General features: G+C 47.1%; 1 protein-coding gene across 3 annotated transcripts in view; it reads left to right on the plus strand.

Moving 5' to 3' along the window:
- Positions 1-21677, plus strand: part of CMTM3 (CKLF like MARVEL transmembrane domain containing 3) — a 180211-nt gene that overhangs the window by 143438 nt on the left and 15096 nt on the right. For 2 of the 3 annotated variants that reach the window (XR_011304953.1, XM_069653118.1), the window contains exon 4: positions 15535-15655. The exons of the other annotated variant lie outside the window; for it this stretch is intronic. Coding sequence is in view for 1 of the 2 variants with exons in the window: in XM_069653118.1 (XP_069509219.1) it covers positions 15535-15655 (121 nt within the window). In the remaining variant the exon portion in view is untranslated. The remainder of the gene's footprint in view (positions 1-15534; positions 15656-21677) is intronic. 3 annotated transcript variants of the gene reach the window in all.

Raw genomic sequence — 21677 nt, forward strand, 5'->3', positions numbered from 1 at the left:
GCGGCTCTGGCTCTTATTGCTCGGGCAGTTGTTCGTGAAGACTGCGTTGTGTGAAACTTGCTTCTGTGTTTCCGGCTGTGGAAACCACTTCCTGTTCATTCACATGTGCTGCCAGTGCGTGCTCAATGCACTTTTTTTAAGACCAGTATTGAAAACAAAAGCTTTCTGTGGTTCTGCTTTGTTTTCACTGCATTGCTTTCTCCCGAAAGTAGTGGGAACAAAAGAAGGACAATAGCGGCAATTACCTGCTTTCATTTTCAATACTTTCCTCGCTAAGCACAGGTGATGATTATTACCTTTTTTTCTGGTCCTCCCCCTTCATTATAGGGGTTACTTAATACAAACTTTGAGACAAACAATAACTGGGCTGCCAGGCTGAGTATGCAACAGTGAGTATATGGAGCCTGCTGGAAATAACTTGCACAATAGGGCAGCCACAGAAATGCAAGAAGTGAATTCTTCAAGCAGCTTTCTGCATCACAGAACAGATGATTGACATCTGGGTCCATTTAAAAAGCAAATTCAAAAACTCTGCTAGAGACCTAAAACTTTCTCTTCTGACCTCAAAAGTATGACATTTTGTACACGTTTTAAAATCAGAAGAGAGATGAAGATGTAAAATTATGATTATGTGAGTAAAACGTTTCAAAAATTGCCCAGACTACAAGTTTGGTGGTAATTCGGCGGTAAATGTAGAACATTGCTGCCAATCTCAAATACCGTTACGGACACTTGCTCCTGTGGTGTTACAATGGGATTACAAGTGGTGGTAGGACGTGTTAATCCCTATTTTCAGAGTCCATAGGACTTCATAGGTTTTTCGGCCGAATTACAGCTGGCGGCAATACCTCCGATATTTGGCTCTAAAGTGGCAGTTTTAGGGATATACGAAGAAAATCCTCAATTTTAAGGTCAAACGTATAGTTCAGTGGTGCAGTAAAAACGGCGGCAATTCTATTGCCGCTAAAAAAAGTGATGGTAACGGAATTAGCACCCATAGGGTTCTGATATTTCACTATTTTGGGCTCTGTTAATTGATGTTGGTGAAGTAACTAGCAAGTCATTTTGTAGGATAATGGTAATGATGTATTATTTATGTAGCACTTTCGCCAAAAATGCTTTACAGAGAATTACACGGCCACAGTAGTGACCGTGTAGTTATGGTTAAGTTGCTGTTTCCATAGGAAGAGCACTTTTTGGGCGGCTTGTAACTCCGCTCTCCCTGGACGAATCCTCACCAACCTTTGCAAAATAAGTATACGGGCCACTCAGAATTTTTTTGCAAGTTTGGTGATGTTTGGTGCAGGGGGAGAAAAGTTATAGGGGGGGTCCCAAAACGTCTTTTTTTCCCCATAAACTGAATGGGGGAAAAACCTTGCGCACGCCTACAGGTCAACCCGTTGGATGGATTTTGACCAAATTTGTGGCAGGGGCTTGGTCCCGAAAGCGTGCTTATGTAAATTTGGTGCCAATCCGTCCACTAGTTTCCTTTAAAACGACTAAAGAATATGTCTAAAAAAATTAGTGATATCTATGTCCGCACCGCGGTCACACTTGCCTGTTCGCTCCACGGACAACATACCGATTGGCCAGGAGGGTGGCGTCGTGACCGCGGACACGCAACGTCTTCGCCGCTTGGCTGCAGAGAGCCGTGATGTGCATCAGAATGTGTGGCTGTGCCCGACATTGTAAGAGGATTCAATTCAACACTACAGCTAAGTCAATGCCTAGTCTGGGATACTGAATGGAAACCCTTATTACTATATCTTTATGTCCAGTTCATGCGTTCTGGATGACTACCCCTATATAACACCCCTCTCTTGGAATCCTCCTGACCCCACTGAGCCAAGAAGTAGTTCTGTTTTGCAAGTTAAAAGGTTTAATTGATAATTTAAACAATAGATATATATATCACACTTTAGAATAAATTAATAATTGAATAGCACACTTAATCTGATATGATAAAGATTAACAACGGAGAATCTGGCACTAGCACACCTCTTTATAATCGCTAAGGAGTTGACATGAAATGGATAAGGTAGCACACTGGTAAGTAGGGACAGAAGAATAATGTGATAGAGAATGCTTTATAGAGTTCAAATGGATGCAATGTTGAATGAAAGTGCAATACAGAAAATACTCAATATGATTTCAACAAAACAATGTAATCACTTTTCTCTGGCAATCCCCTCCCCCCTTTATGCAATGCAAGGAAATGGAAGGAAAGCACACAGTTCTCAGAAATGCAATCAACTGTAATTCAGTTCACCCCAGCAAGCTTAGAGTACAGATCGGAGTTTTAAACACAAGCCCAAAATGCTTTTATATGTGCTGGCAATGAAGTGAAAAATATACTAAAATGCTTTTAATTCCCTTTAGGAGGTTCAGGGTGAGTGGTATCTAGTTAATATTAGTCCAGGCTCACCCTAGCAATGATTTAGGAATGATTGGCAGGTTAAACAAATTTTTTCTTTAACGGAAGGCAAGCAGCAGCAGATTTTTACACGTGGAGAAACTTGCAAATCGCGGCAAAATGTCAAATCGCGGCAGATTTTTCCGAGTGCGTTTTTCGCGATTGCGGCAAAAGTATCGGGGGTAGGAATGCGGTTCTAGGTTCGTAGGAAAGCCATGATTCTAAGCTTTCTGAGGAAAGTTACTGCAAGTCTCTAGCACAAACGGTCACAGAGATATGAGCGATTAAATAAAGGTCGTTTTTCAGATTTGAAATTTTAAAGTTCAAAAAGACAAGTGCAGCTTGCAACTAGAAAATGACAGGTGACAGCTTTACAAATGACAGGTGACAGTTAGGAGGCAGTTCTACTTAGATTAAAATAGATTGAATTATATTATTTTAACTAAAAGATTGGTTCTGCACAGTTCTACTAGGTACTCACAATATCTTTTAAAATATGCCTCGCCACGGATCTGGTCAGGTTTTGGACTGGACTCCGGTCTCGGTCTCGGCACTTCACAGTGATCTGGGTCAGCTCTGCTCTCTCTCTGGTTCTGGAAATTTGATAGATTTGAAGTCTCTATGTCTGCTCTCTGAAGGTTGAGGGAGGTAAAGTATGGATTTTCCCGGCAGAGCTTCCGGCTGCAAATGGATTTGAAGGTCCCTATCTGTCCTGTCTGTCTGCTTTTATCTGTTTTTAAAATGGGTGTGTGTGCAGCATCACTAAGCTCTACCCCTCTCCACTTGAAACCAAGCTTTCATTTCTCCCCTGATTGGGGGAATGAAATGAAGTGTCATCATGATGAGGTCTGTTTATGATACAGAGAACCCACCCCTGTCAACTTTACACACAATCTATATTTGCTCAAAAAACATATTTGCACAGGTACACATTTGTTTAAAATTACACGCACCCTTCACATATCACAGGAGGTATCCCCTGTTCAAACTTGCTCTTCCTGGGGGCTTGCATTCAGAAATGGCAATATTTGCACCTTTTTCAGTGGTTTTGCAACATCAGATTTTTCTTCCAACTTCATACAAATGTACACAGCCTGTCCATACTTATACCAATGAATTTTCATTTGTCTAACTTAAACACAGTGTCTGTAATATTAACAATTAGCAGGGTTTTGCCCCAGAACATCACACAAACTGGAGTTTGGGCTTGAATTGAAGGTACATTTTTGAAATTAAGGCTCTCAAAGTTATACATTTCTGTCATTTGATTACAAAGAGTTATCAGTGTTTTTGTAAAATATATATTTTTCTTTCAATTCAGTTCTCAGAGTGTTAGAGTCCGCCTCCAAGACTTGGGTGGGTCAGTCACATGTGTCCTCTGGCAGGCAGGCCTTTGTTGACAGTAAACAGTCAAAATCAACATATTCCTTTCAGAGGAAAGGGGCCATTGTGTGGTCTCTGGGAAGCTGAGATCAGGAGGCCAGGGAGCCACTTTGCATTTAATTAACAGAACCCTGTGATTTCCTGGCTTCTTGTGTTGAGTTCTGAAGTGTCAAGAGTTCTCAGGACAGGCAACCCCTTTGAACTTTTAATTGAATAAGACCCCTTTCTTTGCACTAGACAGTTTTGCAAGACAGCTCTCCTGTCAGAGTTTAGACCGCTAGCGCCACCCTCAGGATTTTGTGGTTACTGCATCCATCCTTGGGATTTTTTTTTAGATTGATTCATTTCAGCAAGTGATATTACATGGAGTATATTGTCCATGTTCAGGACATGGCATTGGTGTGTTTCTGAAGTAAAATAATTCTGTGCCCATGATTTTGCCATATTTGACATTCAAGAAAAATGAATTCCCAACAGTTATGGGTTTGCTTTTGGCAATCAGCATTGCCCCTCTGAGCTCACAATATAGGCAAAATGGGATTTTCCTGTGCATTTTCTGGGGAGCTCTGGCCATTATGATGTTTTCAATGCCAGTAATGCACAGTTTTTGCGGTAGGGCTTGGATGCATGGATAAAAACATCCCACAACATCTTGGATCCAAAGACAGCGCAGTCGCCACCAGAGGCGAAATGCTGACATTGTTTTGCTCTCCTACACTGCTTGGCGGGAGGTTCACAGAGTAAGAGATGGGTTAAATAGTGTTCTTGTTTGGGCGGCAGTTGTTAATGATGTATTCGCCACCTGAAATACTGGTTCAGAAACTACTTTGATGTCCTACAGTGCTTGGGAATGTTCAACGAGTATGAGATGTCTGCAAAAATGTACTTGTTTGGGCAGCAGGTGTCAATGATGTATTGTCTATGCCCGCCTTGTTCGGGATGTTTGTACGTGCAGAAAATGAGTGGACTCATAAGGGTAGTATTTCTGTCTGTGGCAATTGAGTAAATGTCGTTATTATATTATTTTTGCCTATGGGTGTGCCACTGATTAGGACGCCACCATGGGTGTGACATGCTGCAGTGGTTGTGGCCCGGGTCTAGAGTCTTGGATGCATGGCCGTAGGCCGAAATCCATACTTCCAAGACTGTAGGTCCAGGCCACAACCACCGCAGCATGTCACACCCACGCATACACCTGTTCTATTGATTGTCGATTAGATGATTGTAGGGAGTGTGTATAGTCGAAGGCTAAAGGTCACACATGTGATGTCATCAGTGATGTCATCAATGACATTTGTGATGTCATCTTTGATATCCTGGGTGTTAGTGTTAGCAGCGCACAGTGATGCGGGCAGTTATGGTTGCTTAGCCTACCATAACTGGCGAATTTCAGGGGTTTTTCGGTTTTACTTTGAACCATAATGGCACATTTCAAATGTTTTGTTAGTAAAGTGCACAGATTTTTGGTAGGGCAACTTAACCATAACGTTCCCTTAACAAAGTTTTTTCTTGTGAATATATGTATATACAATATCACCCAACCAAAGTTGGTACTCGCTGGCCTTGCCGGATTCGAACCCGCAGATCACACACAGATCGCAGCAGCGAGCGCTCAACCCACTGTGCTATCTTACTGTCTGGAGACTAAGGGCATGATTTACAGAAATGTTTTCAATTGAACTTTCCCATGTTAAATCATTTTTGTAAATAAGGCCCAAAATAGAATATCCTGTTGGTTTTGGTATTTTCATCATCCATGCTTTAATTGGGGCTCTGAAAAGGGTGTGTGACCGAATTGTGTTGAGCCTGGACTAAGGGGGGTGGAGGGGCAGGTACAGTGTGGACTGGGAACCAAAAGTGGCCCTGGAAATGTTTTTCAAAGTGGTTCCATAGTATCATTTACTGGAGGCCCCTGGTGCAGAGGCCCACCTGGACATCTCCAAAGTTCCCTGTAGGCCATTCCACCGCTGGGCAGGAAACTAAAGCAAAGGTCACCTGTCCGAACAAATAAAACATGTATTTTGGGCCACCCAGCATGGACTCAGGTGGTCTTCGTTCCATCCAGTCTGCATACTGAAAATAGATCTCCCTCCGGTTCAATTTCTAAATAAACTGCTGTTTGTAAATAAATCCCTTTCAGACTGGGGGATATAAGCAATTCAATCTACAGGGATCCGGCTGCAAGTATATTAGCTGGGGTCGCCCCAGCCGTACGCGATCTTGGACTGTGACACGCTTGGATGTCTTCCCAAGGCCGACTCTGAATTGTCTGCTGTGCACTCATGGGAACCGGGCAGTAGCTATCAGCTGGCATGTGACTTCCTAAAACGTCATTGAAAGCCCTACGGTGGCAATAACACTCCCCAGAGTCAACTGAAAGGGGCAATGCCTAAGTGTACAATCTGTGAGGAGACCGCAACCACGAGTTGAATGGGCAACACAGATCGGCACCCAACAAAAGCACACCGCGCAAGGACAAAGCAGACAAAATGTAAACAGTAGAGTTGTTAAGGAGTTCCATTCCAGGTGAGAGTATTCAATCGGTTCTAGGTAATTTGGTCGAAAATAAATGGTCGACAGGTCAATTGGTTGAATTCTTTTTTTGTGTTTTTTCACAATTTTTTTTTTTGCTAAAAACCCCTTTTTTTCCCTAAACAAAAACCTAAAAAAAAAATAAAAAAATAAAAATATATATATATATATATATTTCTGAGGCTTGTGGAATCTGCTTAGATCACATGCTGTGCATAGGCCGACATCTAGTGGAAGCTGCGGAGTATTACAGTTTGTTTTTCGAAACTCGAAAATGGGCGTCGACACAGGCGTGCCAGTAATACTATCCCTAGTGTGACGTCCACTGTACCCAAGATCCCTCACGCGTCTAGGATCCTCAGATTGTTTTTTTCCGCCATACTGGTCGGAAGCATCTTGCGGAGTCCCCTGGCCTTAGCCATACTTTTGCTAATTATTGAAGTTTAAAATTATTTATTGACATCCTTCCCCACCCCAACGTCGACCCTCGACGACGGCTGGAGAAGACATCGACCGTCGGCTGCTGCACGACGGATCTGGGCCTCGGAAGGCCGCTGGCCTCGGCCCGGGCCTAGTAGGCCGCTGGCCTCGGCCCTGCAAGTAGGGAGAGCGGGGGGTGGTACATACTCTTCAATCTTGGTATATAGGTACACCTTATATATTTCCTACACTTACCAGCCCGCTGCCTCAAGGTGCGTATGGAGGGTACCCCTTTCCAATTCTGCCCCAAGTGCAACCGCAAATACCCTTGGGTCGACAGGCACGCCACGTGCAATCTCTGCTTGCCGAGGGACCACCCCGAAGCGAACTGCAGAGCGTGTAGTAGGGTTAAGCCTAAGACACTTAAGGACCGTTCGACAAAGCGTTGGGCCCACCACGCCAGGCAGGCGGCCATGGCAGCGGAGGGCGCCTTCAGCGATGGCAGCGACGCCGTACTTTCGGACGGCGAGGGCATTACGGCGTCGAAAGACTGCCGAGCGCAGGTCCCCGACCTCGGAAGGTTGTCCGGCAGGGCGGCTATGGGGAAGACCCCCGGCGACGCAAGCGCTACACACCCTACACACACTAAGCACACTAAGTCCAACCGAACCTCGACGACGTCGACTTCTCGGAAAGAGGCACAGATAGAACGGTCCGACTTGGTGTCCTCTGGGCGCTCTCGATCGAGATCGCCTCATGACGCAAGGCAATCATCCACTGCCAAGAGTGCCTCGCTCCCTAGATTAACGGAAGTTCGATCGTCGGAAGACGAAGACGACTTCCACCCCCAGGCCGCGCTCCAGGAGAGCAAGGCCGCAGTTAACACCAGCGAGGCCCCACGCTCGAAACACACAGATACCTCTCCCGACCCTCGACGCCAGGCGTCGAAAGTCTCTGGGGCCTCCAAGGGGCAGGGAAAACATTTTTCCACGCACGGGGAGGGGGGAAACAGCGGAAAGCACAGCCTTCCACTCCTGTAAGACCATCCTTCCACCCTAAGCAGACAGACAAACATAAATCTACTGGGACATCAACATCCAGCAAGGGTACCCTTGATAAGTCCTCTAAGTTGCCTCCTAAAGTCATACCCTGTTCCAAAGAATGGTCCAGTGAAGACATAGACAGGGTCATGTCAAGGATGTCTTCCTTAGCTGATTTTTATGACAAAAACCCAGAACATTTCCTTTCGTATGACCCTCAAGGGGCCACACCCTCAGGCTCCTCTGATCCTATCCCCCTAAGTAAAAAGGCCCGGTTCGAAAGACCTGAACCCTTCGAGGTGCAGCCTTACTCTACTCCACACCCCAGATACCAAGGACAGCCTTTCCCTGAAGGGGACCAGGAGTTTAAAATTATGGAGGAACAAACCGGGACTGAATATTATGCGGATGATGAGGACCTGGAGGAGGTAGAAGATGTGCAGGAAATTTACAGAGTAGATTCCCCGGTAGAGAGCGAAGCCCCAGTTACCGACTCGCCAGTTGATAACCAGCCCCTCCTTAATGAAGTTCTCGCTCGCGCAGCAGAACATTTTCACATCGACACCCACGGTGTACAGGAGGAAAGGGACTTCGCAGAAGAGTTGGTGGGAGAGAGGAGGCCGGTCGCTCAGACCATCCCTATCCTTAAATCCATCCAACGTAGAATAGATCCATCCCTGGTGAATCCTAACCTCACCAGAGCCGTCAACCCCAGAGTCGAAAAACTTTTTCGGGCAGCCCAGTCTGACCCTCTTTATATAAGAGGACATCTTAAACCAGACTCCCTAGTGGTTACCAACACTCGGAAGAGGGCTGGGACACCCTTATCGTCGTCAGAAGCTCCTCCCGACAAGGAGAGCAAAAGACTGTACGGGTTTGGCAGGAAGGTAGCCTCAACGTCCGCCTACCAAGCAAGGATTGCAAACTCCACCACCCTGTTGGCAAGTTACAACTGCCATCAATGGGAAGAGGTCGCGGCGCTCATAGCCTCTGCTCCTGAACCGTTAAAGGGCCAGTTGGCTCGGATCTCGGCAGAAGGGAGAGCCGTGTCTGGTTGCATATTAAAAGCAACTTTCGACGCCGCGGACAACGCAGGAAGATTGATAGCAGAAGGTACTGTTATCAAGAGACATGCGTGGTTACGGCAGTCGGGGTTCAAAACAGAAACCCAGGCTTCATTAATAGACAAGCCAGTGGAACCCGATCTATTGTTTGGGAAAGCGGTCGAAGACGCACTTAAGAATGCCAAGGACGAATACGAGACTCTCAAATCCCTTGGCCAGCTTACCAACAAACCCCCTGACCAGAGGGGGAACAGTAATTTTCGTCGCCCACGCGGCCAAAATTCACAAAGAGACAACTATGCCCAAGGACAGGGTACACAATGGAACAACAACCAGCAGTCTACCCAAAGTTACGGCAGGGGTAACAAGAGAGGTCGTGGAAGAGGCAGAGGCAGCCCCAACAAGGGAGGTGGCACGCCTCCACCAAAGCAGTGACGCTCAGTTCAGGGTCCCTTCTCACGCAACCCCAGTAGGGGGACGCATTTCCAACTTCACCCAGGCTTGGGAAGGGATCACCTCAGACAGATGGGTGCTGTCAACAGTGTCCACAGGATATTGTATAGAATTACTGCAGCGTCCCCGGAACCACCCTCCACGACAAAGAATACACTCCTTAGAACATCAGAGATCCTTCTCGAGGAGATCGCCATTCTGCTAGAAAAGGACGCGATAGAACTCGTCCCAGGACACCAGGTAAACAAGGGTATCTATTCAACTTACTTCCTTGTGCCAAAGAAAGATTTGACAATGCGCCCAGTATTGGACCTACGGCCTGCCAACAAGTATGTCAAGCCCCAAAAATTCCATATGACCACGCTACAAGAGGTAATCCCCCTCCTAAAAAAGGGGGATTACATGGCAACCTTGGATATGAAAGATGCTTATTTTCATATTTCCATGCTCCCAGCGCACAGAAAATACTTGCGCTTCAAGGTGGACAGTCGCCACTACCAATTCAAGGTACTGCCATTCGGGATAGCTTCAGCACCAAGGGTATTCACCACGGTACTGGCGGTGGCAGCTGCACACCTACGCAGGGAGGCAATCCCAGTGTACCCTTATCTGGACGACTGGCTCATAACGGGGGAAACCCCAGGAATTTGCAGGTCAAACATTCAGAGGACTATCGACCTCCTCCACGAATTAGGCTTCTCTATCAACGAGAAGAAGTCAAGTCTGGTGCCAAGCACCTCAAAACAGTTCCTAGGAGCAATCCTAGATACTCAGAAAGGGTTGACCTTCCCTTCGGAAGAGAGAATTCGGAATATACTACTGCAAATTCCACATTATCAGTCAGGTCAACAAATAACGGTACGCAAAGCAATGCGGTTACTGGGCATGATGGCGTCATGCATTTACCTGGTCCCCCACGCGCGTCTGCGCATGCGTCCCATGCAGGAATGGTTGGCGAAACAGTGGTCTCAGGCAAGTGGTCAGTGGGACGATCTAGTGGTCGTTTCGCCAACACTCGTACAGAGCTTACACTGGTGGACAAGAGAGAATCTCGCAAGGGGAAAACCCTTTTACGATCCCGAAGTACAGGCAGTGGTGACTACAGATGCATACCTGACTGGGTGGGGAGCTCACCATCTCCACCACACAGCTCAGGGTCTCTGGTCTCACTCAGTAGCCAAGAACCACATCAACCTGCTAGAGCTTCTGGCAGTATTCCGAGCGCTTCGGGCGTTCGAGCCCCATCTGCTAAACTTGTCGGTGCAAATCCGGACGGACGGCACGACAGCCATGTTCTATCTGAACAAACAAGGAGGGACTCGTTCGCCAAATCTGTCCAAGCTTGCCCAGAAAATCTGGATATGGGCACTCAGACAGAACATCTTCCTGTCATCACAACATGTTCCAGGGGAGCTCAATTCCCTAGCGGATGCCCTAAGCAGAGACTCCCTCCCAGAAGAACACGAATGGGTCCTTCACAGAGATATCGTAGAAGATCTCTTCTCTCAGTGGGGTTTCCCCACTATAGACCTATTCGCCACAAGCCAAAACAAACAATGCCCAGGATTTGCATCCAGGTTCCCCCAGCCAGACTCCCAAGGGAACGCCCTGTGGATGAACTGGTCAGGGATGTTTGCGTACGCTTTCCACCAACTCCTCTAATCAGGAAGGTGGTGTACAAGATGAACAAGGAATCCATGACGCTCATCCTAGTTGCTCCCATGTGGGCGAGACAACCATGGTTTCCACACCTACGCAGGATGGCGGTGTGCAAGCCCATCAAACTCCCAGCCTGGTACAACCTACTGTCCCAGCAACAAGGTCAAACAGTGCACCAGGAACCCAACTCAATGAACCTGGCAGCATGGCTCCTGAGGTCATAGAGTTTGGGCATCTCAATTTACCACAGAGGTGTATGGACATCCTAAAAGAATCCAGGAAACCAAACACAAGGCACTGTTACTTTGACAAGTGGAAGAGATTCGTTATTTGGTGCCAGAATAAACAAATCAACCCAGTTGATTGCACTCCTTCCAACGTTGTAACATACATGCTCCACCTGCTGGACGCAGGTTTGGTTTTTAACTCTCTGAAGGTACACCTGGCAGCCCTCTCGGCTTACACCACATCCCATAACAAAGTATCGTGGTGGAAAGTACCAGTAGTTAAAGCCTTCATGGAAGGAGTAAAGAGACTTCACCCTCCTATTTCGAACCCACCGCCAGGATGGGACCTCAATGTGGTGCTAGCTAAGCTCATGGGCCCCCCTTTCGAACCCATGCATAAAAGTAGTCTCAAACACCTGACTTATAAAACGGCCTTCTTAGTAGCCATTACCTCTATAAGAAGGGTCAGTGAAATTCAGGCTCTGTCAGTGCAGGATCCTTTCTTTACTATCCACAAAGACAAACTGGTTTTACGCACACACCCTAGGTTCTCACCTAAATTTATATCTAAGTTCCATGTAAACCAGTCCATCGAGCTTCCGACTTTCTTCCAGAACCCGCAAAGCTCAGCTGAGGTGAAACTACACACCCTTGATGTGCGTAGGGCGGTCCTCTACTATGTAAATAAAACCAGACCGCTAAGGAAAACAGATCAACTGTTTGTCTCCGTAGCTACAGGCAGAGAGGGGGATCGCGTCTCTAAAGGCGCGATCTCGAAGTGGATTATCAACTGTATACAGCTGTGTTAGTCTCTTTCTGAAAAAACTCTGCCTTTTACGCCAAGGGCCCATTCTACTAGAGGCATTGGGGCCACTCTGGCTTTCATTGCAAATGTTCCCCTCGACACCATTTGCAAAGCAGCTACTTGGAGCTCTATTCACACTTTTACTCAGCATTACTGCATTGACACTCATTCCAAGACAGATACACAAGTGGGACAAGCGGTTCTAAGACACCTGTTTGCTCATGACCCTTCTCACATCCCACCTCCTTCTTCTGGTACTGCTCGCTAATCTATGCACAGCATGTGATCTAAGCAGATTCCACAAGCCTCAGAAGGGATACATTACTCACCGTAATCGTATTTCTGATGCTTGTATCTGCTTAGATTCACATGCGACCCACCCTTCCTCCCCTCCGAGAGAAGGCGCATGATTGCTTGTAGTCTTACCTTTCTGTCTATCTGCTTGGATTATCTGTACTCACGCTACTCCTCATGCTTCCTCATGTCAGAAAAAATACAATCTGAGGATCCTAGACGCGTGAGGGATCTTGGGTACAGTGGACGTCACACTAGGGATAGTATTACTGGCACGCCTGTGTCGACGCCCATTTTCGAGTTTCGAAAAACAAACTGTAATACTCCGCAGCTTCCACTAGATGTCGGCCTATGCACAGCATGTGAATCTAAGCAGATACAAGCATCAGAAATACGATTACGGTGAGTAATGTATCATATATATATATATATATATATATATATATATATATATATATTTTTTTTTTCGACCAATTGTCCTGTCGACCATTTGTCTGTCGACCATTTGACCGGACACGTATTCAATCCAGTCCTTTTTTTGCATTCAGGTACTTGTCACTTTGTATATCTAGAATTACATGTTCCAGAATTAACTGTAAACCAGGATTTAAAAAGCTGCTTGCGCCCACTAGAGCACTGAGGGCAAGGTATGGGGACTCTGTACAGCCCTTAAGTCAAGGCGTGCAGGAAGCAAGGTAGGCACAACCTCTCCTTTTGTTCCTTAATATGATGCACCAATACCTGCAGGCAGCCTACTTTATCATGAAAGGGCCCCATTCAGGGGTTGGGGTCTTAGCTTAAGAAACAAAAGGTGAGGCAGGTGCAGCAAAATGAATGTTAGCAATGGGCCTGCCTCTCCCACTGACCTCTTAGACCTTAAACTGTACATGGAACCTCACCCAACCCTACTGGCTCCACACATCGGCATCCACCAATAGGCAGAACACACAAAGCTCTACCTCAAGATTTCCTCCTTGAAAGACATCCACAGGCTCAAGGTCTGTCTCACAATGATACTTTACTGGATGTTCAGTGCTTACATGAGGCTCAAACCCTCCAAGATCGAATTCCTACTGCTGGCAAACAACACCAAAAACCCTCATATCCAGACATGACTCTCTGCTATGAACGTCAATGGCTTCACGCCCCAGCTGGCCCCCTGCGTCAGGTCACTTGGGTTTGACATCCACAGACCCCTCGCCTTCAAGCAGCACATAGCAAGGAAGACACACACTTGGTTGGCTTGGTACCAACTTTTCATCCTGTGCAAAATCAAGCCCTTCTTCCCAGAAAACGACTTCAGATCTGCGTTCCAAGCCATGGCCCGCTCCCACCTGAATAGTGGCAAGGCCCTTCTGGAAGGCCTACTTGCGACAACCCTGGCACCCCTGAGATGTGTCCTACATGCTGCAACACGATTCATCATAGGATTTCTGCAAATTCGACATAATCCTGACCCTCATCGAACTGCACTGGTTCCCACTACAAGCACTTATCAGCTTGAAATCCTGCTGCATCATCTACACGACTGCTGCCCTGAAGTCCCCCAGTTCTGCATCTCCCGAGGCCTTTGATCCACCAGAAGTAAGGACATATGTTGACTTGAACTCTGCCGGTGCAGGAAGGAAAGAACCTGGAGACAGGCCTTCTTTGTCCATGCCCCCAGACTCTGGAACCGCCTCCCCATGAATAGCAGGCTCACCCCCTCACTTCTAAATTTCTAGAAGGAGCTTAAGACCCAGCTCTTCAAGGAATGGCTCTTCCCTAACACATAGGCCCACACACCCTTCCTAACCTGAGACTATGCGATCTGCTGCCCCTGTTTCTTCCCCTGGTTTGCTTGTAGTTCACTTGCTACCCAATTGCCTGCCTTCCTCCTTCCCCGCTATTAGTTCCCCGCTCCCTTGTATCCCTTGCTTATTGAAGCTATGTCTGCACTCACTAAATATCCTGATAATAATAATTAATTTGTGGCTCCAACCCCTGTAGACAGACCTACCACCTGTCGACTGAAAGGGCTGCCTGCGGGAGTCGGTAGCAGGGAGAAGCCCGGCAGAGACCTGGTCCAAGAGCACTTTTTGGTGACTAACTTAGCCGCACACATGCAAGCCCTGGCCCACTCAAAGCCCTGGTTATCCTCGAAAAAACAAAGCTTTTCGAAATTGACTGTAACCATTTATTTTCTAGTTTCGGTAAAGCTGCATGGAGAGGCCACTACGAGAACCTTCTTCCCTCCTTTCACTGCTGGTTGTAATATAAATCGTTTGTAATTGTCTGTGCACAATAAAGTAATGCTGGTGGTATCTATTATTTCAAAATTATTTGTAGGCACCGATACCAGTGTGTGGTTGAGGGTACTGAGGGGTGGGTGGGTATTTATGTGCTGTGCTATGTCGAAATCCTTCAGCATTGTTTTTACAATTTGAGCCGCGGTGTTGGCATGGCAATCAATCCAAAAATGATATCACCATATAAGAATACAATCTTCTTTGACTCGAGCAGCAGTCCATACCGTAATGGTTTTCCTATTGCGGTTTTTCAGCTTGTCTTCAATTAGTTTCTGCCCCTCTCATGTTGCTGCTTCTGCCTCCGCCGTGTTTCTGATGATATGCTCATCTGAGTGCTCTGCTTACTTCATGGCTGCTGCCTCAGCACCTTTCGTAGGCATGCGTGTGGTCTTGACACCGAAGTTCGACAGATGTTGGATCCTGTGAGCCTGACCGAGTGCATCTTTGACATTGCAAGCCTGTGATTGTGCACTAGTCTAATACTGGTGGTTGCTGCCCTGGAAATTGCAAGCCTGTGGTTGTGCACTAGTCTAATACTGGTGGTTGCTGTCCTGGAAATTGCAAGCCTGTGGTTGTGCACTAGTCTAATACTGGTGGTTGCTGTCCTGGAAATTGCAAGCCTGTGGTTGTGCACTAGTCTAATACTGGTGGTTGCTGTCCTGGAAATTGCAAGCCTGTGGTTGTGCACTAGTCTCTAATACTGGTGGTTGCTGTCCTGGACATTGCAAGCCTGTGGTTGTGCACTAGTCTAATACTGGTGGTTGCTGTCCTGGAAATTGCAAGCCTGTGGTTGTGCACTAGTCTCTAATACGGGTGGTTGCTGTCCTGGACTTGCATGTGGATGTATTGCCTCTGCTTGAGAAACCTGCCTGCTGGTCAGTGCTGGGTGGACCCATAATGCTTCACAGTAATGCTTCAGATTAACATATCAACATCTTTCCTATTTCGTTGTCTAGGTGATAGGCTTCATAGCAACCATCGTGTATGCCGTCGATTTCTATATTATCTTTAATGACCTGACAACGTTTATCAAACAAGGGGATGCTGCCGATGCCCCAGAGGCACAGAAGTCAGAAGGTAAATGCATGTTATTGATTTAAAATTGAGTCTTGCTTAAAATAGATCTACCCCTACGTAGTTTGCTTAATCCTTCTATCTGTGATATTTTTGCACGATGAACATACGCCTGAAAGGAAGCTTTTTGCATTAGGCGCAAGTCGCAATAAATATATAAGTAGATTAAAGGACAAGGCTTCCATTGTTTGAAACTTTGACACAAAGCGGACATAATGGCTCTAACAAAAAGCATTTCCAAATATAAAAAGGTAATTTGATGGTAGATAAGTCATCAGATCATTCAGTCGGCCATTTTCCTATGCCTACCTTTGGGACATATGGGCATAAAGGACATTGAATATGGTCTCCAGCTTGAACCTTGTCTTCTATCTATCATTTTATGTACAGTGCCCAAGTAAGTTTGTTACTTGCATGACGTTTTTCCATTAACCCTAGTTATCAAAAGTAGTCCAGATCCTACTTTCATCTGTACATGGAAATATCTTAACGTGCAGTTCAACTTAATTGTAAGTTATGAAAACATTGAAGGAGAATTCACTGAGAACCGACCCATGTGGCAACTGTCACAAAGTCCCATGCAGGAGGCTGGTTGATGGGACCGCGGTGACCTTGGGAGACAGAAGCCACAACCCGCTCTGTGATGCAAACCTCACATGATGTACACGGAGGGTGTTAGGAAAGATTCTCATTTATGTGTAATTTTCCCTCCAGTTGTGTACCCCTCAACATTTTGCTGATGTCTGAACACCATAGGCTGACTTTACCAGAGGAGCACAGCCTTCTACTTCACTCCCTGGGCTTTTCGCTCACTTTTCATGGGGAAACTGACATGCCCTTAAAGACAGTCAGTACTGGGAGACTTTGTTTCCCTTAGTCCTTATCCATGTTGCAACTTTTCTGCAACATGTAACAAGTGTACAATGTACCTTAGGTACAGTGAACTTGGGTCTAGTCATTTCCAAAGGCCCTAGATACTCTCCAAGGATTTTTTAGGAGAAGTGCAGATGTGCATTGGACAGGGCTGGTGGCAGCTATTATTTCGCATAGTTTTAACCCTTTTTTGACAGGTAAACCGTGATTATCGCGTTTGGCATGGTTAGGTGGCCTGGCTCCAAAATGGCCATGCCACGAGGTTATTTGACCTGTCCTTTGGCCATCTTGCCCCTTCACCTTTGCCCAGTTTATTTATTTATTTATTTATTTATTCGCATTTGTTAAGCGCACAGAATCAGCCCTGAGGCATCGTGGCGCTGGTTACAGAATAGCGCTGGTTACAGGGAAAGCGCGTCTTAGTTACAGCATACAGAGGCATACATGCATACAGTTTGGGCAGTAGCAATAGTTAGCAGTGTGTGTCTGAATGGCAGTAGGTAGAGGAATTTTAGTTAAAGAGAGAGGTTTTGAGTTTTTTTCTAAACGCTGTGAGGGAGCCTTCTGCTCTTAGAGCGTGGGGGAGATTATTCCAAAGTTTTGGTGCTATGTAGGGGAAACCCAGCCCCCCGGCTGTAATCTTGTGGATGCGTGGTACAGTGAGTTGGTTAGTGTAGCAGAGTCTGGTAGGTCTGGATGAGGTCTGTCTGAGAATGGTGTCTGAGAGATATGATGGTGCAGTGTGGTGGATACATTTGTGGGTAGTAGTCAGTACCTTGAAGGTGATGCGTTCTTTGACAGGGAGCCAGTGAACTGATTGCCTTGCCAGTGAGATGTGGTCCCTTTTGGAGATGTTTAATGCTGCTCTTAGAGCGTTATTTTGGGTGACCTGGAGTTTGTTTAGGTTTTTTTCAGAGGTGCCGGCTAGAAGTGCATTGCAATAGTCAAGTTTAGCGCCTATGGTAGCTCTTGCTATTGAAAGGCAGTTTTCTTTGGAAAGGAATGGTTTAATGGCGTTGATGAGTTTAGTGCTTAGTGCAGATGCGGAGACAATGGCACTAACTTGTTTGTCCATGGACAGGGTTGCATCAATGTAGACCCCTAGCGTTTTCACAGAGGATAGGACTGGGATAGTGCAGTTCTTATTTGGGCATGCATTTTCCCACAAAGCGCCAAGCTTTCGCGGGCTTCTGCATGCCTTGTGTGTGTGCCTCCAGGATGTGGGCCGGAATGTCTGGTTCCAATACACATCCTGGGTGCCAGAGTCTCTGGAGTGCTGTGAATGCCTCGGACCACTGTGGTCCATGATTGGTCCACGTATGGTATGCCTGTATGTGAGCAGATCTCCCACTGGGTCCTCCTCATTTTGGCGTGAACGAGATTCTGGATAAGAGAAGGCCCCACACACCCATACCATGTCGATCTCTGGAGTTTCACTGAACAAAGGATAGGATCCAAGTATCCTGAAACTAAGAAGCCAAGTCGAGGAACCGTTGGTGACCCGCTGGAAGGTCTGGCACCCTGAGCCTGCTATCGTCCCGCTGGACCCCTCTGCATCTGATCGTCCTAGAAGGTCTGCGAAGGTGCTTCGACCCATTGGAATAGTGAGACCAACTATTCTCTGCACCTTCATCTTAACCTGCAAGTAAGCCTTTTCGGAAGTGTCCCTGGGCCATCCAGTGGACTGAACAGCTTGCGCGGACGTTGGGCTCTGATACCGCCGCCGTTTCGAGGAGGCCCTTGAAACCTGGCACATCACAAGCTCTGTGTTCACGGCACTCTCACACCAGATTTCGTACACTTGGCGTTGCCAGGTCTGGAGTAAAGTGAGTGCGCCCGAACCAGAGTTTTCGTGGTTGCTGTGTCACCCAGCCGTGGTGATGAACTTTGCAAGTTCATTGCAGCTGTTCTCCTCTGTGCCCTGAAGCCTGCTGCAGCGGAACTGGCCCGATCCATCTGCCAGGAGCAGAGAAATCGCCACTGTTCTGTAGGGGAATCAACGCTGTAACTTCGTTGCTGAAAGCCACAAAGCTGCGAATTGACGCATTTAAACCTGCAACTGAAGTGGACTCGACTGCCGAAGTTTGGGCCAGAGTGCGCCGGGGCTCGGTGAGTAATCGCAACCCTAACCAGTGGCCCCTAGCGCATCCATCCATTTTTATGCACAAGTGGCCCCTGAGGGCCCCTCTCCTTTCCACTGCTAGTGCGAACTAGCAAACTATTCCCAACTCTTGGACTCTAGTCTGCCCTCAAGTGGAGGCCCTCCTCGAATAGTGGGAACCTATTCTTCATCACCTCACCCACCTTCCTGAGCTGCTACAGACCCTTGAAGAGACCCCGCTTTGCCCATTTGAACTACCGCGTGCGCCAGCAGTGCAAGTACATTTGAGCAATAGGCCCCACTCTTCTTAGGGATTGGACTGCCTCTTAGGAGTGTGTTGGATGCAGAAGGGACTAAAGACTATTTGCACTGCATGTTTCTTTCCCCTTTTTAGGTTGTGGACCCATTTTGTGCATTAACCCTTTGGACCCCATTGGTCTTGTATATATGTATTCAGATAGGATTGTGTTGGCTTAAAAGTATTAACGTGATTGATTTGTGTGTTGAACCTCAAAGGCCTTGAAATAAATATATTTGTATTTTTAATATATCTACACCTGACTGGGAGTGATTTGTAAGTGTCCTTTGCTCTGTGTGCTCATTGAGGTCTTTCAGTCACCCTCACCCCTCCTGAGACCTAGTCTTGATGCCGCCATAGCTACCTTGATTGGTCTGGGTTGTCCAGAAGGTTACCCTGTTCCAAGAAACTAGGCTGGCCTTCTGAACCTATTGTAACGCTCACCTGACTCCCACGGAGGCGCTGGCCTGGTTCGCGCTGCTGTGACCTCTTCTAAGGTGATGCGCAGGGTTCGGAAGACGGACTGGACCGGGCCCCCAAATCTGGCTTGTCTGGCTCGCAGAAGTATCCTTCTCTAGGCGAAAATAGGGGATTAACTGTCTGCGGGGTAATGCAATCGGCCTCCCACTTTCCCCTCTCACCCTCCTCGAAACCCTTCTGTGATTCCTCGTAGCGTCTCACCTTAGGGTCTGGAAGGACGAGCTCTCCATCCTGCTTCTGATGCAGGGGCGCGTTGGTATACAGTTACTTCACTGGATTTTCGGATTGGTGAGAACCAAACTTGCTTGGCTTCCAGGTAAGTTTTTTGATAAGAGGTTCCCCTTGTGTCCATGCATTAATGTACTAATGCTAGTGTCTTTTCCCCATAGGGGCCGGGGTACGGAATGCTGGGGAACAGGCACCGACCCGAGATGAGAGGTGAAATCCTTGTAGAAATCAGGTAAGTCTTTAATGAGCTTTTTTTGGTAATGTCTTTTCATTCGCTCATTAACGCTGATGTCTCTTTTTCCCCTTAGGGGCCGGGGTCCGGAAATGCCAGGATGCGGCGCGGACCCGAAATGGAGAGGGAATGAATCAACAGGTAAGTCTTAACATGGAGATTTAGCTTTCCTTATTCCCTTCTCTCTCTCACCTTTTGTTCTGGTCTTTTTCTCCCTAGGCGCTGGGGCGTGACTGCGAATCCGGATGATCGCTGCTGAACATGGAGGCGCCCTGTAAAGGTGAGTGGAATGCGGCGCTGCAGCGATCGACGCGATGAGCTTTTAAATAAAAGTCTTCCTTTTCAGGATTGTCGGCAAGATGTCTCCGGGATGCGGTTTTAGCAGGTAAGGACTTTTAGTTCTTCTGTTCTCTTCTTCTCTTCCTTTGCAGGTGATCCAGGATGCTGGCAGGCGTGGCAGAAGTCAGGATGCAGGAGCAGACACGGTGAGCGTCCAGCTGCTAGATGCAGAACAACGCGAAGCACGTGTGGCTGTTCGGGTGGGGTTTAAATAGCCTTGGAAGAAGTTCCAGGTATGTATCCTTCCCCGACCATACCCGGATGGTAAATTAGTCCCACAGGTAAAGTAGTTCCTTTCAGGCCTCAAGGAGGCCGGGATCCTGCAGCATGGTCTGCATCAGGTAAGTGCACCCAAGCACTCCCATAATGAGTATGGCGCCAGGACTGATGTCTTTTATGAGCCTGGCGCCATAGTTGCCAGGACACTGTCCAAAGGGCCCCTATATGGGGTTGCTGGGTCCTTCCTTGGGGACTGGATGTCCGCTTTCGGGGACGCAGGACTTGAACTGGCTCCCCGGGAGTGGGCATCATGACAGCACACCCCCCCCCCCACGCCCCTCCCAAGGTTGTTCCCTCCGGGGGTTTTGGTTTGTCTGGGAAGAGTCGGTGGAATTTCCTGACTAATCGAGGTGCATGCACATGGTCGCTGGGTTCCCACGACCTCTCCTGAGGTCCGTACCCCTTCCAATCAATTAGATAGAACAGTTTTGACCTAAACATTTGAAAGTCTAAAATGTTCTTCACTTCGAATTCGGGCTCCCCATCTATTAGAATAGGTTCTGGAGGTTTGAGTAGTCGGGTTCCGGGTACCACTGGTTTCAGAAGTGACACATGAAAAACAGGGTTAATTCGCATACTAGCTGGTAAATCAAGTTTAACAGCCACTGGGTTAATTATTGCTGTAATAGAATAAGGTCCCAGATATTTTGGGTTAAAAGTTCGAGGCCCTTTGAGTGGTAAATGTCTGGTAGCTAACCACACTTGATCCCCAATCTGATACGGAGGTGCTTCACTCCGATGTAGATCAGCATTCTCCTTGTATTTTCTCTTGGCTTGTTGTAAATGCGTAGTTGTCTCTTTGAAGGCTTGGGTAATTGTAGAATGCAGATGTTCTACTGCAGGCATTCCGAGGTTCTGAGGTGAGTCAAGGTTTGAGGTTCGAGGGTGATGCCCAAACAAAGTATAAAAAGGACTGTGGCCAGTTCCAGAGTGTACCAAATTATTATATGCGTATTCGGCTATCCAAAGAATGTCTTTCCAGTTGCTTTCAGATTGCTGTAACATACACCGTAAGTACTGTTCAGGGGTCTGATTTGTCCTCTCGGTCTGACAATCGGTCTGAGGGTGGTGACTGGTCGATAATCTTACGTCGATCTGCGCCATTTGACAACATTTGCGCCAGAAGTGGGAAATGAATTGGCTTCCCCGGTCAGAGATTAGTATAGATGGGAATCCATGTAGCCGAACAATATTT

The sequence above is a fragment of the Ambystoma mexicanum genome, chromosome 1p (genome assembly GCF_040938575.1).
Source record: "Ambystoma mexicanum isolate Mex_15411 chromosome 1p, UKY_AmexF1_1, whole genome shotgun sequence".
Lineage (NCBI taxonomy): Eukaryota > Metazoa > Chordata > Amphibia > Caudata > Ambystomatidae > Ambystoma > Ambystoma mexicanum.